Source organism: Odocoileus virginianus, chromosome 6 (genome assembly GCF_023699985.2).
Source record: "Odocoileus virginianus isolate 20LAN1187 ecotype Illinois chromosome 6, Ovbor_1.2, whole genome shotgun sequence".
Taxonomy (NCBI): domain Eukaryota; kingdom Metazoa; phylum Chordata; class Mammalia; order Artiodactyla; family Cervidae; genus Odocoileus; species Odocoileus virginianus.
Window position 1 is genome coordinate 50,832,350 of NC_069679.1, and position 14,062 is coordinate 50,846,411.

Sequence of the window (14,062 nt, forward strand, 5' to 3'; positions counted from 1 at the left end):
TTGAGCCACTGGGTTGCTGGCCTGAATAATTTGACTGTTAAATAATACAGTTCACCTGGTTTTTTTGTAGTGTACATTTTTCAGGGGCTCTGATGATCAGTATTGGCCTCCAAGAAGAGCAATGTGTTATAACCATGACTTGGTGGCAAGTATTCTAGGTAAGAATATTTTGGTATATTTTAAAAGACGCTCTCACTGGTGTTGACTGACTTAAAGATATTTAAAAATATGACACCTTATAAACCTCTTCCACATCTAGAGGCAGAATATAATGATTTGTATATTTTATTTTGACTTTACATGCGGTGTTAAAAACCCAAAGTACATATTATTTACACATCCACAATACAAGTTTACAAGATAGCTATACATGTTAAAGTACTCTATAAAACAGTATAGAGCCACTTCACTTTAGGGTTACTTTTTATGCCGTACCATTAAAAAAGATACAATCTGTGTTTACCTTTGCACAAATGAATAAAGCATTTAAAAATTAAATTAACAGGATAGAGACTAGATTTTATGTTAGAAATCTCAACATAAATACTGATAGAACTCACATTACAAACTACAAGGCAGCACAATGTTACAAAATGTTATCCGGGTTCACATACAGTTACTGTTCCATTTTCTGCACGCCGGGATTAATATTGGCAGGGTGAATTCAAACAGGTTTGAAGGCGGAGAACTGAGTAGTGTTTATCGTTGGTTGGTTTAATTTATTATCAATCGGTAATATTTTAGTTTCAAAGCTGACGTGTTGCAAAAACAGAAGTTTTAGCTTTTGAGCTTCCAGAGACCTCAGGGAATCATGTTCTTTATAAAACAATATTCTCAAAGAAAAAGAATAACTGCATCCGTATTCTACATTCTGTATAAAAATGCTCTGGTCTTTTGCAACCCATTCTCCCCCAAGTAATAGATATTATCACAGGAAATCAGTTGAACTTATTTGTCTGACTAAGTCAGGAGCATTCCTCTGCCTTGATACTTTCTAGATGAGGTTCAATAAACCGTGGTGTGCAGCATATTAACTGAAACAGTCGTCAGGGTTGCACATCATCAACTGTAAGTGGCTTCTGCAAAACTATGAATAAATGACTCTATATGGTTTCTGCAGGTGTCACATTACCCGGGAAACCTCATTTGACTTCACATTATCACTGATTCATCCTTAGTGAAAGCAGGAGTGGAATGTTTATCATGGCAAAGGATGTAATGCGGCTATCTGGATGGATTGTTTTACAGTTAATTGTTCTAGGTTGTTGTTACGATTTTTTTGAAAAGTCTTTTCAGGTGCTGGTTGAAAAACATGTACAACTGGCACTCAGTAAATGATGTGCTATACTGAAAACACTTGACATATTTGAGTACTTCTATCATTTTCATGAATAAGGCACAAAATGCACAGATTCAGGTAAACTCACATGTAATATTTACAGTATACTGTCGTTACCTGCATGATTTAGGAGAAAATTCTCACATCACACAACATAGACAACATGATTACACCACTGTTAGGTTTTCATAGACTGTTTCTGTTAAGCCAATTATGACCCTCTCACATTCCCTTCTTATGTCTTCTGTTTTGTGTGTGTGTGGTTCTTTTTTTTTCCCCCCATCTTGGGGTTAGAGGGGAGTTAAAACAAGAGGAATTTTACCACAGGGGAGAAACCAAACAATAAAAATAAAACCTTGTTAGTGTGTCCAAGGTTAATAAAGTCATTGGGGCTTGGATTCACAGTGGACTGGTGAATTTTACTACTGAAACTGGTGGATAAATCAAGGATACCGCTTAACATCTCTATCTCCTTAAGCTGGCAAGACTGTAATAGAAGTTTCAGTGAATAGCAGCACAGAATTACTTAGTACTCTTACATTCTGGCATTGGGTAACATGGAAGTCGAGTTAATCATTTTGACTGTCAAAATCAGCCTTGGTTTTCCTTCTCAAAGCTGAACCCAATGGACTGCTGTGGGAAGAAATTATTGTCTCTTGTTCAGTCATGCGCGATGTAAACAACTCCATAGCACAAAAAGATGCAATGGGCACCTAAACAAATAAATGCTCGTGGGGACAGAACACACACACACTCACACACACTCACACACACACGCACACGCAACACAGTTCTTGGTGGCATGGAAAAAAATGCCACACATGAAAAAGATGCTACAGTTTGGGTCAAAGACTGAAGTTTTAGCAAATTGTTTGGTAATCTACAAGTTCGTTTCTTTGAGACATTACCATTTTTTTTTTTTTTTGACATTTGTGCAAGAGGCAAGGTGAATGCATACATATTAAAATGTTCACATTTAATGGGAAGACCACACAAAATGGCAGTCTAAGTTGAACCCATTTTCAAGTATTTGCTCACAGACAGATTCTTCTGAGCACTGTATCAGCTCTTTATACGGGTTACAGGTGGCCCCTCAGAGCCACACGTCTCTTTAGCTTCAAACAAAAGAAACGGAATGACCAGCACCTTCCTTTGTTTTCAGGCAAGCACACAGAAGCCTTGCTGAAGTAGCTACATATGGCAAGTTCTGATGTTGCCAAAGTTAGGAAGAGTTTCTTTGGCCACTTGGTTCTCTTGAAATACAAGCGAGTCTCTTAAGGTACCCTTACCATATCATCCTCTCAACAACATAGACAGGATAAAGCCACACGAGGAAGGGCAGACTTGAGGCCTAGTACGTGTATTTGTTCAGTGGTCTGACAGAGGTGGTTTGAGGAACAAACGAAGGCTTTGGCGGCACGTCAGGTTTTAAGGACGGTGTCCTCTTTAGTCCCGTCCGGGGGAGGGTGCCGTTACTGGTGTAGCTGCTCTGTCTGGAGAGGGAAGGCTGTAGGTGAACACTCACTGGTGCTCCCTGAATATAGTCCACCTTTGCCCCTGCAGGGGTGGGCATGTACCCTCCACGGTTCATACTAGGCTGTCTAGATAACAAAACACCATTTGGTGAACTTAAGTTTTTAGGCATAGCCGATATAGAGTGCCTCTGGGAGGAATTTTTATGATAACCCCTCTGTCTTTCCAGAGAAGTCATCGGGACTCCAGGAGTGGTGGGGACATCCACTCTCTTGGTTGGGCTATTTCTGGGAAGAGTTGAGGGAGGAGAATAGAGAGATGCTTCGCGGTTAGGGACCTTGGGTGGGACCTCAGACATAGGTCCCACGGGATCCAGCATTAGGGTCTGGTGGGCCATCTGGATGTCTCCCATGATGGCTTTGGGGTTACTATTTGGGTCATTTAGATGCTTCAGGAGATCATTGAGGGTATTTCTGGAATCCACAGAACGCCGGTGATCTCTTTTACTGGATGACTTTGTAAGAGGGTGGTCAATGTTTTGAAGCTTCTTTTCAGCTTTGTGAGCATTGGAGTTTGAGAAAGAAGTGTTGTAGTCATGGGTAGCATTAGGAAGAACAATGGCACTGGGGATATGCCCGTGACTTAGTGGGGAATGTGGTGGAGGACTAGAAGGAAAAAACTGAGGGGTTTCTTTCCTCGAAGCTCCATGGCCATGGGCCTTTTCTGAGTGGCTCTTCATGGCCTGCAGGGTCTTCTGGTGAAGCACGGGTGTAGACTCAGGTGTGGGGAGAGCAGCCAGCTCTGGAGGTTGGCCTCGATGGTCCATGACCATGGATTTGGTATCTCCATTGGGTGGCAGCTCTTTCCGACTGGTCAGCAGGTTACTATATAATTTGGGAGAATCGATATTCTGTTGATATTCCTTGACTGGGCTGTCAAAGAGACCATTCAGCTTGGCAAAACTTCCACTGGAGTCTGTGCATGACTGGGCAGATTCTGCATCTTTATGGATCTTTCTGTTTTTCCGAACAAACATGTCACGGTAACAGTAGACTGCCACACCTGCAATGAATGCACCCAAGACAAAAGCTGCAAAGACACAGGTGATGAGGACATTCATGTGGACCATCTGGTTGGACTCTCCAGACTGGACTTCCCATCGTACACCTGCAACAGACACACAGGAAAAGAGTCTGAGTGAGGAGCTTCTTTAAAACAGTATTAGCCAGCAAATGGCTTGCCTTGAATCAACACTACCTTCACATGCTCCATATGCTTATCTTGGAGAGTGAGGTGGACTCCCAAATCACATATTTTTTTCTTTAATCACAATAGGGTCCCCAGAGACACTTACAATTGCTACAAATAAAGGATAACTCTTCCATTGATCTGTATTATGTATTAGTCTTTTCCCTTCCAATCCCTCTTAAATAGTTGTTATATAACGTACAAAATTTTAAGTGTTTCTATCTAAAAATTAGGGCTAGAAATGATATATTTTCTAACTGGCCCATTTAAAATTCATAAAATGTTTTTCTTTCTCACGATTTTCTCTTAATTCATAAATCAGGATTAAAGGGCAGCTACTGGGATTAGGGAAATGTATGAATCTGTATATATACACATTTTGCTAAAATAATTATGGTAATACAATTATGCTCTTCTTAATTAGCATGAAACTACATAATTTGTTCACAAACTAAAAGCATCTGCTTAGTCACTGATAGCTACAAATACAACCTTTCCTGTTTGCTTTTTCTTTCATTCCATCTTGGAGTGAAGCACTCTTGAATTGACTGCTATGAAAAAAATCCAGACAGTCTAAGGAAGTATACTATGTATTAGAGTTAAATGATATTATCCAATTGTTTTGAGATATTTTAGGAAATATTTAAATTAGACTGGAAGAAGAAGAGTGAATTAGTTTGTAATTATTTTTTTTTTTAATGCAACCACAGACATCTAGATATGTTAGTTTAAGAGGTATCCAAGTCTGTTACATGCTATAAACACAGCTATCCCAGAATAAAGTAAGTCAGAGTGAATTGAAGATTCTGTTGCTCTAGGTTAGTACTAAGGCCTTCAAACATTAGTTGTTTTTAATCAATGTTGAGGGCACTGGAATTCAGTGGCAATGTGAAAGACAAAGAAAAGTAGAAACTGAATCATGAAAGAAAATAAAAGAGGAAGAATGATTATAAAATTGTTTACAATGAAAACATAAAAATCCAAAATCAACAGACGTAAATCATAAATGACAATGCACTGCCATAAAAACTGATTGGAAACCTGATACCACAGTTTAGTAAGCACTAAAGAATAGATTCCCCCCCCCCCCCACCACCAGAGTCTTAGATCTAATAAGGTAATTCAACAGGCAGCTATTTGATAACTGCTTCTATTATGGGCCGAAAATGATAGTTCCGGACAAGGGCTCTGTTATGTTTTATTGCTTGTGGTATTCAAACAACTTGGTGCCTGGCATATATCAATACTTCTCAGATCACATTATAAACGGGAGCTAAACAAAAGACTGGGAAAGGCTCCTAAAAAAAACAGCCAGTATCAGGATATTTGCAATTAATGAGTTTTGTTTTGGGATGTTGCCCGGGTGTCCCTCGGCATTTTCTGATATCCCGCAGGGTCCAGCTTCTTCAGACAGAAGCCAACATGGATTAGGTTGTCTGAGTGGCTGTTTCACCAACCCTTTCAGCTTTCCACCTCTGTCGCTGTTAAGGAATGCACTCCACGTAACCACAGAAAACCGGAGTGACCGTGGCCAGTGGAGGCGGTGATAATAGCAGAAGTGGCTCCGTCTGGGTTCACCTCCATCCACTCCTCAGAGATATTAGGAATCAGGTTTCCACTCAGTGAGAGATGAGTTCCCTGGTGAGGCCTTACCCTTTGGGATACCTGATAAAGGATCAGTAAAATCAGAAGTGTTTGGGTCATCTTGAACTACAAATTTCCGGGAGCTGGTCAGTTTAGGTCTCCAGGTATCAATCACTTTAGGTGTAATTTCTGGGATACTTGCCATTGTGGTAACAGAAGATGAAGATACCTCCATGTCTGTGGTGGCAAACAGATTTTTATTAACGTGGGTAGTGTCAGCCCATTGTTTCTGATTGGGCTGTTGTATTTCCAAGTAAAGTTTAAGCAAATTTTATGAGAAAGTCTGTTCGAGGATTTCATCAAAACACATCTAAGGAGATTACACCAAATCCCTTTCTTTCAAGGGAAAAATAAAAACTAAAAATTAATCATAAAGACACATTAAGGAGATTTCAAACTTGAAGACACTCAAAATACTCCTACTGAAACCTCTGGGGTGATTAATGACACTCGTGGAAAAGGTAATATGAATCCCAAAGACTGTGATTTCCTCATCTTTTTGTGGGACGGCATCATTTCTTTTTTGCGCATTTAAAAAAAATTATTTTTATTGATGGTTGGAAGCTATATATCTTTCACTGGGGAACCTAGAGTGTAACTTCATCAGAAAGCACCTGGTTGGTTCTGCATAAACACTCGATTTTGGACTTGACAAATAGGCTGTCCTGCTTTCGCACAGACCTCCCACCCATCTGTGATTACTGACTGCACTGAAGGCTTACTGTCCATGGGGAAGCACTGAAGCTTTTCAGAATGCCCAGGGAGTTGTTTTTTTTTTTTCCAAAGAGTAAGAAGCAACTCATGCGCAAGAAATGGCATTTATGAGCTGATTAAGGATGTCTTGATACATAGGATCTACCATCCTTTTCTCCCCTCTGAGGAATGAAACTGCTAGTGAATTTTAGAACCAGCGATAGGATCGGGAGTAACTTAACCTCTTAGCGTGTCTATTATTGAGTTCTGCCAAGCAGATTTTCCGTCAAAATGGAAGCATATGATTTTAGGCGAAAACTCCAGAGACCCAAATTCAGACTGGTACAACGGTCACAGATAAAGACTCCAGAACAGATGAAGACAAGGCAGGGCGGGGAGGCACAGGGAACCCAGTGAACATCTTAATACATCAGAAACCAGCTTCATTCGATGGGAACCTTTTTCACACCACTGAGATCACAACATTCAAAGGTTCCAGGGATTACCACAAACCATTCCAAAAAAGATCTCTAAAATTTATAAATACACATTTTGGGGAAATGTGTATTTGTATACTAGGTCTTAGGAAAGGTGAGGAGAGAGGGGGGAAATAATGAAGTTCTGCCATCCATTAAAAATAGATGGCCGCAGGGAACATTCACGATGCACAGGGGTGAGAGAAGAAAGCTCAGGTGGACGGGCGTGCAGCTGAAATGCAGCCTATGTTAATCCATTGGATTTTTCTTAAAGGATGTGCCTTGGTCAATGATGGACTGTTAACATGCTATACAAGGTGAAGTGCTGAGTAAGAAAAAGTCTTGGGGACCATCAGGGGGTTATGAGTCAAAGCACAAAAATGAGGGGCTGCCAAACTGCGCAAAAGGAGGGGAGAAGGGGCTGAAAATGCTTAACTGAAGGAAAGAAAAGGTTTGTTAATTCAAAAAATGAAAAAAAACTAACCAGATGTTGGACCGCCAAATATTTTGTAATCTGGTGTAGTTGAAGTAGGCAAAATTTCTAAAAGAATTAAAGGAACAAGTAATCAGTACGAAGTAACCAAAAGAAAGCAAAAATTTACGAATTCCAGTTAACTCAAAAAGTCAAAAGAAAGGACTATAAATTAAAAAATGAACCTACTGGTTAGACTACCTTTCTCTAGATTTCCTATAGAATTGTAAATGGTGAAGGAAAAAAAAAAAAAAGTAAGATTCTTCTCTAACTTATCCCCATGATCAAACAGCTCAGCTTTTGCGAAGTTCAAGTTAAATGCTAGGTGGCATGTGTCCTCAGTCATTATAAAAGGCTGATTGTAAAATAATGTTCACGTGCAAATGTGGTCCAAAAGAAGCGCCAGGAGGGAAAGGAAGATTCGGTCTTACCGTGGCAGTCCCCTAGATGGGCCGTGTTGCCATATTCTGTGTCCTGTTCAAATCCTCCAGCGCTGTGGTTATGGAAAGCAAAGAAGTCTTCAGTTAACAGCCTTCATAGGAACACAAGTGACAACCAGAGCAGAACCAAGAACACAGACAGATTAGTAAGAATGAGCAGAGAGAGAAAAATGGACATTTCAACATAGCTTGCTAAGATGAATAGTTGTATTCAACATTTGGTAACTAGAGTGTTTAAGAGAGCAAAAGAGAATTATTTTCTTTCTCACCATCCATCCCTTTCCCTTAAGTATTAAACTGTCTACAATCTCCTTTCCCTGTCATAGCTCCAGATTTTCTTTGTTTTTCCTTCTCCCATACAACAACAACAAGAACAAAACAGAAAAAAGGAAAGAAAGAAAAGAAAAAAATCAAAGTAGTGTTATTAGAATTTTTCTAAAATTCCTAGTTTTAGAGTCCCTGGAGAAAACAGAAGCACATCTGGAGAAGAACTCTTTTAATGTGACAAAGCGTACTTACAGCATCGCTGGGCTCACTCGACCACAGGCCCCTTGGCTTAACCAGCCACAGTATGGGTCTCGAGATGCAATACAAGACCTGTATGCAACCAGACAGAGGTAACCTGAATTTTCTCATTATCAAAGGTCATGATCCTGAAAAACCCAGGGTAAGGAAAGAAACATCAGCTTACTTTTTACATGATCCATAACGCTCACAGCGACTGAGGGGGATGCGGATAACGCAGCTAGAGAACGCCACATATAAAGCATGATGGTCTTTATCCAACTGTAATGAGATGACCTTTCTGTCCTCTTCATTTTCAGCATTGCACCTATATTGTGGGAGACATTTTCAAGACAGATGTTTAGTAAGTCAAGAGCTATAGGAACTATACGAGGCAAGTGAGGTTTGGTTTTTGCAACTACTGAGAGCTGGGGACGTGTTAAGGAATACTCTCAGTAGCAAACTAGGCAAGTATGCAGTTTAGGATGTAATAATTATGTGATTCATCTTCTACTGTTTTGCATGGTTAGTTAAATTTCAGGCTGGACAAAGGGTTTTTTAAAGATTGGCTTCCTGTTCTGCTGACAGAGGGGAACTGCATTTGTGAAGAGCAAGTTAGGCTAGAGGGAAGAAAAAAGATAATGTTCTAATGCATTTTAATCTTCCTGTGCCAGATATTTCTAGATCTCTCCTTAGTCTTCTTTGCTCCATTACTCTCATCTATCTCATTTGTTTTAATGGTTCACGTAATTTTTTATATCAGTGGTTGCAAGAATTATGGGGTATGTGTGTGTGTGTCTATGTGCAACCAGCTGTAGCATAGTTCCGGATGAAGCATCCTGAAATAGATCCATAAGGTAAGAGGGGTGGGGAAAATATTCTAATTTTCCATACGTGACAAACAAGGGCTGAATTATTTTTAAATGTACCACTGTCCACCCTCCAAACCCTAAGAGACTCAGGAAAACACCAAATCCGGGTTTTTACTTCAGTGAGAAAAACAAACAAACCACAATACTAATAAGCCAAACCACTACTAATGTGAGGCTGCCCTGATGGCTCAATCAGTAAAGAATCCGCCTGCAATGCAGGAGACCTGGGTTCCATCCCTGGCTTGCAAAGATCCTCTGAGAAGGAAATGGCAACCCACTCCAGTACTCTTGTCTGGGCAATTCCATGGACAGAGGAGCCTGGTGGGCTACAGTCAATAGGGTCACAAGAGTGGGACATGATTTAGCGACTGCTGCTGCTGCTAAGTCGCTTCAGTCATCTCCGACTCTGTGCGACCCCATAGACGGCAGCCCACCAGGCTCCCCTGTCCCTGGGATTCTCCAGGCAAGAACACTGGAGTGGGTTGCCATTTCCTTCTCCAATGCTCGAAAGTGAAAAGTGAAAGTGAAGTCGCTCAGTCATCTCCGACTCTTCCTGACCCCATGGACTGCAGCCCTACCAGGCTCCTCCATCCATGGGATTTTCCAGGCAAGAGTACTAGAGTGGGGTGCCATTGCCTTCTCCGGATTTAGCTTCTAACCACCCCCATTTCTACCACTGCTAATATAGAAGGCTGAAAGGAAATGACTAGATGAAATAGACACTGGAAGTCCCGAAAAGCGTTCCGGTGTAATACACCTACTTCGCATGGTTATATGCTTCAATCTCTTCCAGTAACACGCTGTCATTCAAAGAGAAAGGGCTGGTCTTCGCCAAAACTTTAAGCACCACGCCAGCTTCTGAGCCAACAAAGATGACTGTGTAGTTCTGGTGGGGTCCGGCAGAATGGTCGACGGCGATGGCCGTCAGTCTGTACCTGCCAGAGGAGGTGAATCAGGTTAGAGAGGCGGCCAGCGGGAAGGCAGACTACTGAATGGGAGCGGGCCTGCGTGTCTGCCCAGACTTACCTGATCCGAGTCTTTGTGAACCACGGCTCGTCGGCGATGGGTGGGACGGCCGAGTCCATCAGGGGGTGGGATTTGATGAATGACAGGGTTTCATCCGGGAAATCGATGGAGGTTTTATAAGCTTCGGCAAGACCGTGCTTTGCACAACAGCCCGGCCTGAAAGGAAAATAGTGTGTTTTCCCCGCCTCACAATTTGTATCTAGGGAAAAGGTGTCTATTCTGGAAGAAAACGTCAAGAGAGGAAGGAGAGTGAGCCAAACCCGCTGGGTAACGTTATTTCCACGAACTCTGTGGGCTCCCCACATTCAGGCGCCCGGAGCTTCTATCTGCAGGGCGGCGCAGGGACACCTTCCAGTGACCAGAGGGCTTTGTTAAGGACAGAAATCCTTTCCGTCTTTATTGCTTTCCTACCTTGGCTTTGGTACTTTGTCTTCAGGGACCGCTGTCCAGACGGAATCTGGAGTTTTCTGTTCTTTAAACCGTCCTTTGAATACTTTTTCAATGTCATCCATGCTAAACGCACAGACTGCAGAACCAGGAATGCTGGAAAAGAGGAGCCGCATCAGGGCACAGCAGACCTATTCTGGGTTCCCACAAACGGGGCACAGGGTGCCTTCTGAAGCGCCGGGGGTCGGTTCTCACCTGTTGAGCTGTGTGGTAAACACCCCTACCACCGTGGGGATGCCATTGATTTGTATTATGTCTGTAATGGACTGAAGAACATCAAAGTAGAAAAACGAATCTCCAGGGACGGAACAGTTAAGCCGAGCCTTCAGAAACGAAGTCCAGTGTTTCTCCAGGACCCGCTGGGAGCCACCCATGTCGTTTTTACATATGCGGGCCACACGGGAATAGACAGCCTGCCCAAGGGACAAAAGCAAGGCAACAGGATCATGAGCATGGAGGGAGAACGGGAACAAAAAGCTGCCAGATAAGGGAGGGACAAAAAATCATAAAAGATACATGTGGTTCAAAAGACTCCGGCAGCCTTCCCTCTAGGGATCTGTAGAGTAAGAATGTAAACTGTATTTACCTGTGAGAAAAACAAAAAAGGAGGGCCATATTCCTGTTCTACAAGCTCCCTAAGAAGTGAGCCACTGAACTGCCTGGCTGGATGGCAACCATTCCCATACTTCATTCCCCACTTAGCTTCTCATATTGTTAACGAAAACGCACCGTCCTTAAACCTGGCATAGAAGGGGATGCAATACTTTAGAATCTTACTGTCTTGGACTGAAGTACTCGACAATGAACAGGGGCCCTTACTTTCCATCCTGCCTTTGACACTAAGAAAGAACAGCTATCAACAGATTTCTAAAGAGTTAAAGAAGCATCCACAGCTCAAGGGTGCCTGCAGCACATTCTCTGTAGTAACAGGAAAAAATAAATATAACCTTCTCAAGGTCCAAGGCTGCTGTTCCCACTCTGGCCATTGTTCAGTTATCTCCCAGCAACTATTCTCTTGCTAAGCAACACAACTCTCTGCACTTGGCCCTAAATGCACTACGTGTTGGAAAGCATGCAAAAATCCTACCAAGGTGGGCTCAGTTCCATGCAATACGAGTGCACAATCACATACTTGCCTTGCCTAAGTTATTATGTTCTACAGCAATTTCTCTGAAGAAGAAATAGACGTAGTTTCCATATTCTATGGCATGCAGGAAGTGTGGTTCTGAAAGGAAAAGTGAAAACAAACTGGTTCCTAAAGGGTAATTCAATTAGCATCATATCCCGACTGCTCGGCATGACTGACAGACATCACACTGCTACTTTCAAGCCAAGAGCTTTGATATGCCACTGAGTTTCAGGAGTCCCATTAGGTATGTTGAAGCTTTAGGGAACCCAGAGTCTTTAATGTTAGCTAATGGACTAGAAAAAGCCTACAGGGAACTGAACTACCGCAAAGGTCTTTGTTTCAACAGATTTATTCATTAACCTATTTAGCTAGTAAAGGAAACTTCTTATGTTGAAAATTAAAAATCTTGATTTCTAGACTCCAAAGAACAAAATAACTCTGAAGATATGAACTAACTTTCCCAGGGTTAAACTTTCCAGGATATGTAGAAGGAAGTGGGCAAGGAGTAGTGCATGCATTTAGAGACAGGCAAATGGTACACAGAATGGTGATTTTTTTTTTTTTTTTTAAGGTCACCTAAGATAGAAATCTACTTTCCAGACATAGTTACTGGTCTCCTCATTTCCCACTAATGCAGCCAATCAAGGCAGCTTGTACTGGGCTCTAAATTAACAATATAAAGTCATGCACTGAACTTTCCAATGCCAGGGCTCCTGTTCCCATGTACCCATCCTGCGATTGTGAGATTGGCGATCTCACAGTACTGCTCTTCAAAGATACCTTTGATCCATTTGGAATCATATTTAATCGTACGAAGAGCAGATCCATCACCCATGCTTCGATAAATAACAGCATCACTGGCCAAGAAGTCAGCCACAGTGGCAGAATACAGCTTCCCATCTGAAACCAAGGTTATAATTTCAATAAAAATAGCCACACTTATCATAAGTGTGTTACCTTATGTGTGTGCTAAGTCACTTCAGTTGTGTCCAACTCTTTGTAATCTTATGAACTGCAGCCTGCCAGGCTTCTCTGTCCATGGGATTCTCTAGGCAAGAATACTGGAATGGGTTGCCATGCTCTTCTCAGGGGATCTTCTCAACCCAGGGACCGAATCCACATCTCCTTTGTCTCTTGCATTGGCAGGCTGGTTCTCTACTACCAGCGCCACCTAGGAAGCCCATGTTATCCCATGTAGTGTGTTATATCCTTTGGAGTGTTTTCACTGACATCATTGCTATATATACAAATAAATCTAAAACCTGATGTTCATAATCAGCTTGTGACAGGTTGACCTGTATTATCTACATTTATCGATGAGAACTTGGAGCACCAAAAGTTAGGCAACTTATTAAAAAAATGCTTCCCTGGTGGCTCAGATGGTTAAAGAATGTGCTTGCAATGCAGGAGATCCAGATTTGATCCCTGAGTTGGGAAGATTCCCCTGGAAAAGGGAATGGCTCCAGTACTTGTCTGGAGAAATCCACCGACAAAGGGGCCTGGTAGGCTACAGTCCATGGGGTAGCAAAGAGTCAGACATGACCGAGTGACTAACACTTTCACTTTCAGCTTATTCAGGGTCACTGACCTAACAACAGCGCCAAGTGTCAGAATACCTATAATATGCTCACTTATAATTCCTCTTTTTTGAAAAATCTGTTCATACCTTTTAGTCTTTGAAACACCCATATCAACATAGCTATTCTAGTTATGAGCTTTTTTCCTTCCTTTAAATTCCTCTTGCACCTTCAATGTCATTAATCATTTATATTCATTACACTAAAGAATCTTACCAGCAAAAAGGGCAACATTAGTTTGTCTGGCATCAAATGGGCATCTTGCCAGGCCACTAATTTCTTCTCCATCATACTCTAAGGTATTCAACTACAAAAGAAAAATAAATAGCTAGTGTCACATCTGTTCAATGTACATGTTTGAAGGCAATACTGCTTTATTTGTACTGAAATTCTATGGGAAGAATTCTGTCTTTATCCTTTCATAGTGTTAGAGATAAAACAAATTACTGGATTTACAGAAGAAAGGATTCCACACTAACACCATACCAGTAGAGGAAGAAGAATTGATTAAAAACAGGACATTGTATAAAATATACTTACCTTATAGTATCTACACATGGGATTAAATGCATTGGTGCCACAAACAAAAACCATCTCATCATTTCTTGGAACAAATACTTTAATAAAGTTGTGGCATTCATCCTAAAGAAAGTAACAAAGACACTAACATTAGACATTCCATATGCCTACATCGTGGGCTAAAGCCACCATACAGACTCAAT

At 41.5% G+C, this 14,062-nt stretch overlaps 1 protein-coding gene across 13 annotated transcripts in view; it reads right to left on the bottom strand.

Moving 5' to 3' along the window:
• Positions 1-269: 269 nt before the first annotated feature.
• Positions 270-14,062, bottom strand: part of SEMA6D (semaphorin 6D) — a 612,063-nt gene continuing 598,270 nt past the window's right edge. For 5 of the 13 annotated variants that reach the window (XM_070469340.1, XM_070469342.1, XM_070469338.1 and 2 more), the window contains 14 exons: positions 13,881-13,982; positions 13,557-13,647; positions 12,544-12,663; positions 11,771-11,859; positions 10,830-11,047; positions 10,599-10,730; positions 10,188-10,343; positions 9,923-10,096; positions 8,477-8,617; positions 8,305-8,382; positions 7,777-7,877; positions 7,358-7,414; positions 5,714-5,881; positions 270-3,979 (listed from right to left, as the gene is read on the bottom strand). In XM_070469340.1, coding sequence (XP_070325441.1) covers positions 2,691-3,979; positions 5,714-5,881; positions 7,358-7,414; positions 7,777-7,877; positions 8,305-8,382; positions 8,477-8,617; positions 9,923-10,096; positions 10,188-10,343; positions 10,599-10,730; positions 10,830-11,047; positions 11,771-11,859; positions 12,544-12,663; positions 13,557-13,647; positions 13,881-13,982 — 2,916 coding nt within the window. In that variant the 3' untranslated portion in view covers positions 270-2,690. The remainder of the gene's footprint in view (positions 3,980-5,713; positions 5,882-7,357; positions 7,415-7,776; positions 7,878-8,304; positions 8,383-8,476; positions 8,618-9,922; positions 10,097-10,187; positions 10,344-10,598; positions 10,731-10,829; positions 11,048-11,770; positions 11,860-12,543; positions 12,664-13,556; positions 13,648-13,880; positions 13,983-14,062) is intronic. The other 8 variants (XM_070469343.1, XM_070469344.1, XM_070469345.1 and 5 more) reach the window with 8 other exon arrangements.